The sequence below is a fragment of the Trachypithecus francoisi genome, unplaced genomic scaffold, assembly GCF_009764315.1.
Source record: "Trachypithecus francoisi isolate TF-2019V2 unplaced genomic scaffold, Tfra_2.0 Lachesis_group8, whole genome shotgun sequence".
Taxonomy (NCBI): domain Eukaryota; kingdom Metazoa; phylum Chordata; class Mammalia; order Primates; family Cercopithecidae; genus Trachypithecus; species Trachypithecus francoisi.
Window position 1 is genome coordinate 83,343,023 of NW_022681473.1, and position 14,537 is coordinate 83,357,559.

At 40.1% G+C, this 14,537-nt stretch overlaps 1 protein-coding gene across 5 annotated transcripts in view; it reads left to right on the forward strand.

Annotated features, from left to right (window-relative positions):
* The first annotated feature begins 3,871 nt into the window (after positions 1-3,871).
* DEUP1 (deuterosome assembly protein 1) overlaps positions 3,872-14,537 on the forward strand; it is a 90,065-nt gene continuing 79,399 nt past the window's right edge. For 3 of the 5 annotated variants that reach the window (XR_004435724.1, XR_004435725.1, XM_033204741.1), the window contains exons 1-2: positions 4,533-4,712; positions 6,166-6,238. Coding sequence is in view for 2 of the 5 variants with exons in the window: in XM_033204741.1 (XP_033060632.1) it covers positions 6,210-6,238 (29 nt within the window). In the remaining 3 variants the exon portion in view is untranslated. Of the gene's footprint in view, positions 4,021-4,532; positions 4,713-6,165; positions 6,239-7,250; positions 7,667-14,537 lie in introns of those variants that run through there. The other 2 variants (XM_033204742.1, XM_033204743.1) reach the window with 2 other exon arrangements.

The following is a 14,537-nucleotide window of genomic DNA, read 5'->3' on the forward strand; positions in this document are numbered from 1 at the left end:
TGTGCTAGGGCATGTATTAAATACTTGCACATATATTATCCATTTTTACTTTCATAACAACAAATAATTCTGTTAATAAGTACCAAAGTTATAAAAACCTTCATACTAAAATATTTCATTATTTTTATTTTCTCTACAATCTGGATACTTTCTTCTGTTCTGTTTTCCAGTTCACAAGTTATCCTGTCACCTGTACCAAATCTATCATTATTCATATCTGTTGTGTTCTTATTTTTGGTTATTAGTAATTTTTTCCTAGTTTTGGAATTTCTATTTTTCTTTTTGTTCTGGCCTTTGTATTTCAGAAGTTATTTTTAGGAAAATTTCTGCTTGCTTCTTCCAGGTACGACCCTATTCTGAGTTCAAAAATGGAGGTTGTCCCAGATTACAGATGATTGCAAGCTGGCTGTGAGTCAGTAGGAGTACTGATTTACTTCCGCTTCACCATTTTCATGAGGGCAAAGTCCTCTGAAGCCCCAGCTTAAAGACAGGGGGTGTTTATTTATTTATTGAGCCCAGGCTTTGTCTTCTGCCCCTTTTTTTCACAAAACTATCAAATGGCTGCTAAGTTTTGCAGCTGTTTCTTCCAGAGCAACAAATGCTTTCAAAAGCAGCCTTAAGTGTTGGGCTCACTTCTCTAGGTTCATGTCTTTTCCTTGATTTTGACCTAGTAATTTCTCACTATCATATTAGCTAGTGACCTGAAAGGTTTCTGCAGAGTTGAGCTTAGAGAAGAAGTTGACCCAAGTGAAAAGAGGCCATTAAGCAGGCAGGCCCAACTTTCCTCTCTGGTTACAAATTTGTTTTCCCATTAGGACCCTTTCACTTCAACATTGTCCTAGCCATGACTGGCTCCAGGAAATAAGTATTACATCTTTAAAACTTTAGCTCACGACTATACAAAAATCTTTCTCCTTTAGTTCCCTTTAATATCCGAAAGAGGATGACATTTTCAAAACCACAGTGTCGAAACACTAAAGTCCACAAAAAGTAAAAGTAGAGAATTTAAAAAATCATGATAGCCATTTTTCAAAGAATTTGGCTTTGTTTTCTGATCCTGAAGTGAAAGCTGGTGCTTCTAAATTCCCATCAGGAGGAGAAGCAGCCCTGATAGTGATGACTGACAGGCCTAGCAGGCATGACACAATGAAAGGCCTCATGCTGCCTGGTTAAGGGCTCAAATTTATGCCTTTCTCTTCAGATGTCTAATGCCTATCCCAGCCCAGAGTAGGTTGGTAAGGATGCTGAGGCAGGACACTTTCAAAATCTCTCTCAAATCACACCCAGATAATTAAGAATCTCTCTCTTTGCATGGCCCTTCACACTTTAATGAAGGGCTTTAGGACATTGACCAAGCACCATATTCTCCAGCGTCCCTGTCCAGCATAATAGCCACCAGTCATGTGTGACTATGAAGCACCTACATGTGGCCAGAATGAACTGATTGAGCTTTAAGTAAAAACTATGCATCAGATTTTGAAGACTTAGTATGAATAAATATATAAAATATCTCAATAATTTTTATATTGACTAGGTGTTAAAATATTTTAGATATATTAGATGAAATATATTTCATCTGTTTTTTACTTTTTAAAATTTGACTACTAGAATATTTAAAATTATACAAGTGACTTGCATTATATTTCCATTGGACAGTGCTGTTCTAGGAGATCTTAGTTCTAAATAGTGAATCTCTTCCTGCTGAATGGTTATTTTCTCAACTAGAATGTGTATTAAGCATCTCCAGAAAATTCCTTTGAAAATGTTTGCTATTAACTACCAATGAAACTAATCAAATAATTATAACTCTTTGGATCTGAGTTTCTTCACATCCAAAATGAAGAGGTTAGACCAGCAGTCCCCAACCTTTTTGGCATCAAGGGGTATGGTTTCAGGATGACACTGTTCCATGCCAGATCATCAGGCATTAGATTCTCATAAGGAGTGCACAACCTAGATCCCTGGCATGTGCAGTTCACAATAGGATTCATGCTTCTATGAGAATCTAATGCCGCCACTGATCTGACAGGAGGTGAAGCTCAGGCCGTAATGCTTGCCCGCTGCTCACCTCCTGCTGTGTGGCCAGGTTCCTAACAGGCCACTGACCAGTACTGGTATGCAGCCCAGGGGTTGGGGACCCCTGGGTTAGACTGTATCTCCTCTATAGTTTCTTCAGTTCTATGGTTATTTCATTATAATTGTTTTTTAAAAAGTTTTAAGTATGTTCTAGGTATAAGGATATACTTAGTTTTTAAAATTATGATGTATATATGTAATTTTTAAACTTTTTTAAAATATAAAAATAATATTTCCTTGTTGATATATAGACAGACACGAAGTTATTTTATATAGCCATGCATATGTTAAAGTTGCACATTCATTTACTATATTGCTATTATAAATTTTCCCATGAAATGATTTTGTTATGAAGGTTTTTAAATTTTAAAGGTTTAGCCTATTGTTTCATTATTTATTCCCTATAATTGGTCCCTTAGCTTCTCTTCCATAGGTCATCCTTATTCTTCATCTATTGATGCGCCCTATATTCTCCTTTGACCATTTCTGGTTACGTTTTATCTTATCCTTACTTTGCCATGTCCTCCGATTTTCTTTCATGACTGAGCTCTCTTGTCACGTCTCACTAACCCTGTTTAGGAAGATTTCCACCCTGGCCACACTCTTCCTATCCTTTAGACTGGGGCCTTCCTGGTCTCATCCCTTTCAAAACAAACTTACCTGAAAATATCTAATAATAAGGACATTTCAAGGTGAATTCAGGTCTTTACTGTTACTTCTTACTAGCAGGGTAGGGGACAGGTATTTGCATTTTAAATCTTAACTCTCGTCCTGAAATGAAAACCTTTATTTGTATTAAATTGAATGGGATGTTCCTATTCTATATTTACATTTTCCTAAAATCCATTATAGTATGTGTCTTCTCACATGTTTTTGCAAGCATTCCCCTGCACCTATTCTTCCATGTGAAAACATGAAACCTACAGTTTGCTAAGGAAAATCCCGACTGCTAAAGAAACCAACTCAACCTTAATGTTTGGAGAACACTGGATTTGGAGTAAGATGATCTACGTTTATATCTTGATGTGTCATCCATTTCAAGTGCAAATAGATGGACAAATCCATGGGCATATTCTTCATTCTCTCTAAGCCTGGGTTTCCTAATCTTCTGAAAGGAGCTATAAATAACACCTGATACACTTGCTGAGTGTATTTCTGAGCCTCTAAAGAAATAATGAACATGGAAGTACTTACCAATGTTACATAGCCTTAGTGATCTTGGGCATCCTGAGATTTCATTAAATTTCATTCCTAGTTCCATTTTCCCTTCCTTGGGTTAGAAAAAAAATACATTGACCCATTCAATTCAGACAAGAATAAAGAATATACCTAAGAGTTTTCAGAATAATGAAAAGTTTCAAGTTAAGATAACACAGTCACCCTCTTCATGCAAACATGAGAGCTATGAAACACTTATTAGAACTAATATCCCAAGTGATTATATACAATTCATCTATGAAGCTCAATTTGTCAAGAAACAGCATAATGGTTTTATAAAATTCAGTTGGAACCTGGATGGAGGGATGTGGATGCACATTAAATTCATGGAATATTAAAGTCGCAAATTAGCGTTAAAGTGATGAAAGTAAAGTGCAAATAAAAGACTTTAAGAATTAAGTAGTCGCCTCCATGTATTAGGAAGGAATTCTTTGGTTAAAATAAATCAAACACAAAATTCAAGTGCTTAAAACAAATCACTCGAGGTGTCAGTTGGAAAATATATATTCTTTCCTATTATTTCCTCTATGAAATGAAGAGAGACAGAAATTCTGTCATCAATGACTCTTGGAATTTGGTGGAAAAAGGAAAGAATCCGGAGTCAGTCCCATTGAGTTTCGTTCCAGCTTCTCTCAGAAGCTATTCCCTTCTCCCTGAAGGGAGGCAACACTGTCCGCTCGCCTGACTAGCAGTTTTTTTAAGGACCCATCGCGCTTGGAAAGCCAGGTACAAGCAGATGCTGTTAATCACCACAGGAATCGGGCTGAGCGATGAAATCCAGCTCCTACCAGCTGGAAGACACTAGGGTGCACGGAGAGAAAAGCGGTTCTCTTTACCCCAAGTTTATTTCTTTTTCATACCACTTCAAATTTGAGTAAGAGGAGAGGGCCAAGGGGATTTAAGGAACCTGGATGATGAACTCCCGAGCTGTTTACAGTTCCTTCGTGATCTCTTTGGTTCATTCATTCAATCAGTATTTCCGGGCTGCAGCTTGGGTGCCGGGCCCTGGGGTAAGGCAGTGGGACTACAAAGAGGATAGGACCCAGAATAGAGGGGGCACTGGACGCATAACTGCGGGATAGCGAGGTCGCGCTCGCGCGGGGCGAGGTTGAAGGCAGCCGAGGAACCCCCACAGGGCAGCGTCTACCCCCGCTGCAGCCGCCGCCGCCGCGCCCATCCCCCATTCCGACGGCCACGAGTTCGGGCCGCGACGTCCCCATGGCAACAAGCGGCGGCGCTGAGCGCTGGGAGGGAGAGGCCCAACTGCCTGGTTGGTCGCGCGGCGCGAGGGCCCAGGCGGCGGGAGCGCAGAGGCGGGTGGCGAGGCCCCTTGGGGCGGGCCTGGCCAGGCGGGAGGTGACCTACGCGGTCCTGCGCCCCCGGCCGCAGACCTCTCGGGCGAGCGCCGCGCAGCGCAGGTAATGGCTCTTGGCCTTCCCGGCCCCGCCTCGCCCCTGACCCTCACCCAAAGGCCAGGCTGTCCCCCGGGCTGGCGCGGGTCCTTGAGCGGGACAGGGGGACCCCAAAAGGGCGGCCGCTCTGCGGAAAGCTGGGCTTGAACCGATCGCGGTCCTGGAGGGGCGCGTGGCGCGGGGACAGAGGCTGGGAGGGGGGGCCCACCCATGCATATCCAGAACAGAGCTGCGCCGTAAGTTAGAAGGCCTGGGCTTTAGTCCTGTGGCCTTTGGCAAGCCACTTAGCTTATCTGTGCCTCAGTTTCCCTGACGTTTAAGTGAGAGATTTGAAAATCTACAAAACCATTTATAGGTCTGCGCGTTCTGGTCAAGTTTTCCTTCACCATCCATTACTCCTCTCTGCTCTGTCCCACACATAGTTCCAGGGTCTTTCCTAAACTCTTCGATTTGGAAGTGATGTGAGCTCGAATCTTCCTCCTCTTTCTACCTTCTTGAATGCTCTTTGACTTTTCAGTGATTCGGAGGAGTTGAAGTCCTTTTCAATACTTTCTCCAGTTATCGTCATAGATTATTTTTTAACTAAAATTTTATTACTGAGAAAAACTTTTTTTTTTTTTTTACTTTAGGCAAATACTAACGTCCCTATTTTGTCAAGAGGTGAGCTAGTGCCCATAGAGCCATTGAAGAATTTCAAGATTTCTTTTTAAAGGCATTCGTAGCCTTTTTGTCTTAAATCTCATAGTTATATTCATCCTAACAAAACCCAGAGAGGGCCAAAGAAAGAATGTACTCAAATAAAGGCACACCTTTATTGGATCCACAAGAATAGAAAGTTTGAGAACATCTGGCTAGAATTTCTCTTTTAATGGGAATTCTGTTTTACTCATTCTCATGTACTGAGCCCTTTGCACACAACATAGTACCAAGCTATTATTCAATAAGTAGTAAATGGATGCTCATTTTAGTCAGTACCTCATATTTCAATTCATCACTAAGTCAATATCATAAACGCATAGGGGTCGCTAAACAAAAAAACTCAAGTTTGGGAGGCCAAGGTGGGCAGATCACGAGGTCAGGAGTCCGGGACCAGCCTGATCAACATGCTGAAACCCCGTCCCTACTAAAAATACAAAACTTAGCCGGGCCTGGTGGCAATTGCCTGTCCCAGCTACTCAGGAGGCTGAGGCAGGAGAATCGCTAGAACCCGGGAGGCAGAGGTTGCAGTAAGCTGAGAATGTGCCACTGCACTCCAGCCTAGGTGACAGAGCGAGACTCCATCTCAAAAAACAAACAAAAAACCAAAACAGAAAACTCAAGTTTCTATATTTTGTAGGATCAAGAGCTACTACACAGAAAAACTCATACTAAATGGTTTTTGCCAGTAGCTAAATTTTCCTGTTTTATAGGTTAATGAATGTAAACATTTTAGGAATTTGGATCATTTTCCCCCTAACAGATTAAAAATCAAGAAATATAAACCAGATGTAGCAGTTTCTTGACATGGAGAACCAAGCCCATAATACAATGGGGTAAGTGCTGAGAAATTTCTGTTTTATAAGTATGTACTTAACTATGCCAAAAACTTCCTGAGAACACATGAATTTTGAAATTTACTATTAAGAGAAGGATATGCCAATTATGTTTGGTGAGGCAGATGAAAGGAAATATCAAGTGACTGTAATTAAGGATTATAATGCGAGAGTTTCTGATTTTGACACTAAAGATCTGCACTCAAAAAATCACTGTTTTCCAACTCTTAGTGACTGTCCAATATCTAAGGGTGATGGATGCTGAGGCAGGCTTCATGTGCTCTTCTATTACCACAATGCAACCCCTCTTTGACAGCTTGCTCCTTTTTTGCTGCATTGAGTATCTCAAGTTTCCCTCTACTCTTGCCCCTTAAGGCTGATCTCAACACTTAAACATAGGCTGAGAATAGATCCAACTCTGTAAAAACATCATCAAGAACTAGATATTTTACCAGAAGTTTCACGAAGAGATAAAAATAAAATTTGTATAGCATTTGTCATTGTAGAAAATCAAATTCCTGTTTACAAATATCTGTCCTAACTCTTTACCTGCTACCAGCATCACAGAGTTTTCTCTTCCAGTCACTAGCCAACTGACCACTGGCTGAACACAGAGTTTGGGGAATGAGGGGGTGAAGGGGTGGTTGTATAGTGCCTAATCTTGATTGCAGCTGACTTTGGCACTAGTCACACCACTTCAGTTGTCTCACTTTCAGAAATTCTGCCCAGACCATAACTTTGATGTCAGGCTGAAAGAAAGCTGCACAAGTCTGAATAATAATCATAGCTATCACTTTTTAGCTGCTACTGCATACTCCTTCTTACAACAGCCCTGCTAGGCATTATTCTCATTTTACAACTAAGAAAAGTAAATATATTAGAGTACAGTCTAAGCTCTTATAACAAAGAGACTCCAAAAACAGCAGCTTAAGTAAGATTGAAGATTATTTCTGTTTCATATACTTGTCACAGGTGCTATGCTCGCCCAAGATACGCAGACCAGGATTGGTTTGGCAACTCTGCCATCTTCACTAACGATTTCTATCTCTAGGACCAAAGTGGTTGTTTCAGCTCCTATCATCATAAGTGTGCTCTGTCATCATGACTGCACTCCTTCCATAGGGAAGGAGAAGGGAAAGAGGAGAGAGTAAGACATTTTCATTTAGGAGTATAACATGGAAATGGCAGGTCTCATTTCTCTTCGTTTTCCATTGGCCAGAACTTAATCCCAGAGTTACAACTAACAGCAAGAAAGGTTGGGAAATACGGTCTGTAACTAGGCAACCATATGACCAGACGAAGCTTAGAAGTTCTAGAACAAAGGAGGAAGAATGGATATTGGTGAAAAACTAGCATCCTCTACCACATTGAGCCTCAGAAAGGTAGAAGGACAAAAAAAGCAGGAGCTCATCCTAGAATATACACCAGGTTAGTAAAGAAAGTAGGATTTGAATTCAGGTATGCCTGGCTCCAATCCCTGTGTTCCTTTCTGCGTTGGAAATGGGTGGCAATGAGATGCAGGGAGCAGCCTGCCTGGTATCCATAGCAGAGCCAAGTTAGGATTCTGGGTTAAGTATGTGTTGGGTCTGTGGTGTGATGATAGCACTAAGAGCTAAGATGCAGATTGAAGATGTTGAACCTAAGGTTGGGTACCAGCTATCACTTCACTCCTGCAAATCCAAGGCCATGGAGTCATTTAAGAAACAGACCTTGTCCTTAAAGAACTTAGAATTTAGTAAGGAACAGTAGAACTTGTTTGGGTATGGTGTGATTACAACCCCCCAAGTTAATGAGAGTTATCAGAGGTTTTCCTGAGGTATTGTTCCACTGATCACAGTAGACATGGGGCCAGACACTGCCTACCATGGTCTCCAAAGCATGGAGACCCCAGGTTGGCACTGCCTCAGTCCCACATGCTATTGAGAAGTATGTATAAATCCAGATCATGAATACAATAAAACTTCATCATCAGGGGCTTGTTATGTAGCTTATTAAACCATATCACCTACATATACAGTAATGTTTTGTGGAGCAGCCTACATTTAACAGATACTTATTTAGAGTCTACTGTGAGCTACTTACTGGTCTAGGCACCAGAAAGGTAGCAGTGAACAAAATAGACAACTGTTTCTCAAGGGGCTTATACTATAGTGGAAGAGACCGATAATAAACATAAAATTTGTATCATATGGTGATATGAAGAAAAATAAAGCAGTCTAAGGGTGGGAAAAGTAGAGAGTGTGAATGGAGTGGTCAAACAAAGATGGTTTGGTAAGACAGCATTCGGGCAGAGATTATATCTAGGGGAAAAGATTACACAGAGCAGAAGCAGAAAGTGGCAAGGCCTACAGTGGGAGCTTTCCCACAGAACATTTTCAGTGTGAGTGAATCAATATTCTCGGATATCATGGTTATAACCCAGTTTGATGTTAATTTATCCATGATTTCTCCCAATTATAGGTGTTTGTATTTGTGCCATAATAATCTAAACTCCTTGTAATTGAAACTCAATTTTACATTTGTTCTTTTTGTTTTTAAAGTGCGTTTCCAGAACATAATTATGGAATGTTTAAGTGATCCCTTTTATTGGCCTTTTTAAGAAAACCTTCTCTAGATTTTGCTTTGTTTTTGTTTTCTTATTCATGAATTTCTACTTACCAGTTTGCCCTTTTATGGTTTATTTTATTTTGTTCCCATGGTTTGAAAAATTTGCTTCAGTTATTTTCATGATTTCTGGATTTCATTATTTCTTTAAATAATAAAAAGCATGTAACTTTCCTCCTGAGCACAACTTTGCTGCCTGCCATAGGGTTAGTGTTCTCACTATCATTTTCTAAATAATCTGTCATTTCAAATTTGATATCTTCTTTGACTCAAGTGATATTTAGAAAATGTAATTTCAAGGGGCATTTAGTTATCTTTTTATTATTACTTTTTAATCTTTCTACTACCATAGTCATAGGATATGGACTATATGATTTTGACTCTGTCAGTTTCACTAAGATTATTCTTGTAGTCTATTGCAGGATCAACTTTTATTAATGTCCTTTGGGTATTTGAAAACACATGTACGTTCTCTTTTGGTTGAGTAAAAAGGCTAAAAAAGTTATATAATCAAACATTTTAATTGTTGTTATGTTTAACTTGTGTTTTTCAAGTACAGTTACATTAATTTTTGTTTATTTGATCTGTCAAATTCTAAGGAAGATCTTCACTATAATTGTAGTTTGTCTAATCCTTCTTGTATTACTAACAATTTTTGGTTTACATATTTCAGTGTTCTGTTGCTCGATGTGTCAAGATTTATGGGTATATCTTCTCAGCATATTATGTGATTAACATGATAAAATATAGCACAAGTATAAACTGATGTTTTCTGTTTTAATTCTACTTTGCCTGATATTAATATTACCATCCCTGCTTTCTTTTTAATATACTTTAATCAATAATATCTTTGTTCATTACCTTGTTTTCAACCTTTTTTATGTCATATCAAGTTTGTCTCCACATATAAATAGCATATGGTTAGATTAACAAATTGAGGCCAGGCGCAGTGGCTCACGCCTGTAATCCCAGCACTTTGGGAAGCCAAGGCAGGCAGATCACCTGAGGTTGGGAGTTCAAGACCAGCCTGACGAACATGGAGAAACCCCATCTCTACTAAAAATACAAAATTAGCCTGGTGTGGTGGTGCATGCCTGTAATACCAGCCACTGAGGAGGTGAGGCAGGAGAATCATTTGAACTTGGGAGGCGGAAGTTGCGGTGAGCCGAGATTGTGCCATTACACTCCAGCCTGGGCAACGAGAGCAAAACTCCATCTCAAAACAAAAACAAAAACAAAAACGACCCTGTCTGACAGCTTTAAAGAGAGAAGTAGATCTCCCAACACAGAGTTTGAGATCTGAGAAGGGACAGACTGCCTGCTCAAGTGGATCCCTGACCCCTGAGTAGCCTAACTGGGAGACATCCCCCACTAGGGGCAGACCGACACCCCACATCTCACACGGCGAGGTACACCCCTGAGACGAAGCTTCCAAAGCAAGAATCAGATAGGTACACTCGCTGTTCAGCAATATTCTATCTTCTGCAGCCTCTGCTGCTGATACCCAGGCAAACAGGGTCTGGAGTGGACCTCAAGCAATCTCCAACAGATCTATAGCTGAGGGTCCTGACTATTAGAAGGAAAACTATCAAACAGGAAGGATACCCACACCAAAACCCCATCAGTACGTCACCATCATCAAAGACCAACAGCAGATAAAACCACAAAGATGGGGAAAAAGCAGGGCAGAAAAGCTGGAAATTTCAAAAAATAAGAGCGCATCTCCCCCTCCAAAGGAACACAGCTCATTGCCAGCAACGGATCAAAGCTGGATGGAGAATGACTTTGACGAGTTAAGAGAAGAAGGCTTCAGTTTATCAAACTTCTCAGAGCTAAAGGAGGAATTACATACTCAGCGCAAAGAAACTAAAAATCTTGAAAAAAGAATGGAAGAATGGATAACTAGAATAATCAATGCAGAGAAGGCCATAAATGAACTGACAGAGATAAAAACCATGACATGAGAAATACATGACAAATGCACAAGCTTCAGTAACCGACTCGATCAACTGGAAGAAAGAGTATCAGCGATTGAAGATCAAATGAATGAAGTGAAGCGAGAAGAGAAGTCTAAAGAAAAAAGAGGAAAAAGAAATGAACAAAGCCTTCAAGAAGTATGGGATTATGTGAAAAGACCAAATCTACATCTGATTGGGGTGCCTGAAAGTGGGGGGGAAAATGGAACCAAGTTGGAAAACACTCTTCAGGATATCATCCAGGAGAACTTCCCCAACCTAGTAAGGCAGGCCAACATTCAAATTCAGGAAATACAGAGAACGCCACAAAGATACTCCTCAAGAAGAGCAACTCCGAGACACATAATTGTCAGATTCACCAAAGTTGAAATGAAGGAAAAACTGTTAAGGGCAGCCAGAGAGAAAGGTCGGGTTACCCACAAAGGGAAGCCCATCAGACTAACAGCAGATCTCTCGGCAGAAACTCTACAAGCCAGAAGAAAGTGGGGGCCAATATTCAACTTTCTTAAAGAAAAGAATTTTCAACCCAGAATTTCATATCCAGCCAAACTAAGTTTCATAAGTGAAGGAGAAATAAAATCCTTTACAGACAAGCAAATGCTTAGAGATTTTGTCACCACCAGGCCTGCCTTACAAGAGACCCTGAAGGAAGCCCTAAACATGGAAAGGAACAACCGGTACCAGCCATTGCAAAAACATGCCAAAATGTAAAGACCATCGATGCTATGAAAAAAGCATCGATGTTGCCCAGACTGGTTTCGAACTCCTGAACTCAAGTGATCTGCCCACCTTGGTCTCTCAAAGTATTGGGATTACAGGTATGAGCCACTGCACCTAGACTTTCAGAGGAATTTTTAAACTAGTTTTTTCTGTTTTTTTTTTCTAGTTCTTTGAGGAATGTCATAGGTAGCTTAATAGAAATAACACTGAATTTATAAATTGTTGTAGGCAGTATGGCCATTTTAGTGATACTGTTTCTTCCTAACCATGAGCATGGAATGTTTTTCCATTTGTTTGTATCATCTCTGGTTTCTTTGAGCAGCGTTTTGTAATTCTCATTGTAGAGATCTTGCAGTTCCCTGGTGAGCTGTATTCCTAAGTATTTTATTCTTTTTGTGGCAGTTGTGAATGAGATTGCATTCCTGATTTGGCTCTCAGCTTAATTGTTGTTGGTGTATAGGAATGCTAGTGATTTTTGCACATTGATTTTGTGTCCTGAGACTTTGCTGAAGTTGTTTACCAGCTTAAGGAGTTTTCAGGCCAAGACTATGGGGTTTCTAGATATAGGATCATGTCATCTGCAAACAAGGATAGTTTGACTTCTTCTCTTCCTATTTGGATGCCCTTTATTTCTTTCCCTTGCTTGATTGGCCTGGCCAGGACTTCCAATACTATGTTGAGTAGGAGTGGTGGAAGAGGGCATCCTTGTCTTGTGTCTGTTTTCAAGGGGAATGCTTCCAGCTTTTGCCCATTCAGTATGATGTTGGCTGTGGGTTTGTCATAGATGGCTCTTATTATTTTGATGTATGTTTCTTTGGAACTTAATTTATTGAGAGTTTTTAACATGATGCTGAATTTTATTGAAAGCCTTTTCTTCATCTACTGAGATAATCATGTGGTTTTTGTCTTTAGTTCTATTTATGTGATGAATCACATAATTATTGACTTGCATATGTTGAATCACCCTTGCATCCCAGAGACAAAGCCTACTTGAGTATGGTGGATGAGCTTTTTGATGTGCTGCTGGATTCCATTTACCAGTATTTTGCTGAGGATTTTTGCATCCATGTTCATCAAGGATATTAGCCTGAGGTTTTCTTCTTTTGTTCTTTTCTCTGCCAGGTTTTGGTCAGGATGATGCTGGCCTCATAGAATGAGTTTGGGAACAGTCTGTCCTCCTCAGTTTTTTGGAATAGTTTCAGTAGCAATGGTACCAGCTCTTCTTTGTACATCTGGTAGAATTCAGCTGTGAATCTTTCTGGTCCTGGGCTGTTTTTGGTTGTTAGGCTATTTATTACTGATTCAATTTCAGAGCCCATTGTTGGTCTGTTCAGAGATCAGCTTTTTTGTTTGTTTGTTTTTTTGACGGAGTCTCACTCTGTCTCCCAGGCTGGAGTGCAGTGGCACAATCTCAGCTCACTTCAAGCTCTGCCTCCTGGGTTCATGCCATTCTCCTGCTTCAGCCTCCCGAGTAGCTGGGACTACAGGCGTATGCCACCATGCCTGGCTAATATTTTTGTATTTTTAGTAGAGACAGCGTTTCACCGTGTTAGCCAGGATGGTCTCAATCTCCTGACCTCATGATCCGCCCACCTCAGCCTCCCAAAGCGCTGGGATTACAGGCATGAGCCACCGCACCCAGTTCAGAGACTCAGTTTTTTCCTGGCTCAGTTTTAGGAGTGTGTGTGTGTCCAGAAATTTATCCATTTCTCCTAGATTTTCTAGTTTATGTGCATAGAGGTATGTATAATATTCTCTAATGATTATTTGTATTTCTGTGGAGTCAGTGGTAATTTCCCCTTTGTCATTTCTAATTGTGTTTATTTGGATCTTCTCTCTTTTCTTCTTTATTGGTCTAGCTAGCTGTCTATCTATTTTATTCATTTTTTTCAAAAAACCAACTCCTGGATTCATTGATCTTTTGAATTATTTTTTATGTCTCTGTCTCCTTCAATTCAGCTCTGATTTTGTTTATTTCTTGTCTTCTGCTAGCTTTGGGGTTGGTTTTCTCTTGATTATCTAGTTATTCTGTTAAGTTGTTAAATTGAGATCTGACTTTTTGATGTGGGCATTTAGTGCTGTAAAATTTTCCTCTTAACACTGCCTTAGCTGTGTCCCAGAGAATATGGCATGTTGTGTCTTTGTTCTCATTAGTTTCAAAGATCTTCTTGACTTCTGCCTTAATTTCATTATTTACCAAAAAGTTATTCAGAAGCAAGTTATTCAGTTTCTATGTAATTGTATGGTTTTGAGCAAATTTCTTAGTCTTGATTTCAAATTTGACTTTTTCCCCCACAACTTGTCTCTGCACCTCTGTTTTCCCATTGGTAATGGGTAGGCTAATCCTGAATCCCAGTTTGTCCAGAATAGTAACTGTTTATACCTTGTGTGTGCTGGCATAATTATTATTAGTGCTCCTTTCACTTTCAAAATTGTCCTGGTTTGGCTAACGAGTCATATGATCATTATAGCAATGTATCTGTTGAAGGTTGGTCTTTTTTTTCTTTAAAAAAAACTTTTATTAGTTAATGTTCAAGTATTTTTATCCAATTTTTATTTTAGGTTCATGTCTGCCCTTTTAAGAGCTAGCATATAAGGCTGGGCATGGTGGCTCATGCCTATAATCTCAATAATTTGGGAGACTGAGGTGGAAGGATCACTTGAGGCCAGGAATTCAAGACTAGCCTTGACAACATAGGAAGTCCCTGTCTCTATAAAAAATTTCAAATATTAGCTGAGCATGGTGGTGTACACCTATGGTCCTAGTGACTCAGGAGATTGAGGCAGGAGGATCACGTGAGACCAGAGGAGGGAGCTATGATTGTGCCAACTGCTCTCCAGCCTAGGTGACAGAGTGAGACCCTGTATCAAAAAAAAAAAAAAGAAAAGAAAAGAAAAGAAAAAAAGTTGGGGGGAAGAACTAGCACATAAGCCCTATGTTGTTAAAGGGCTTTGGGGTATGAGCCCACCAGCCCAAAATTGCTCTGGGCCACCTTCAT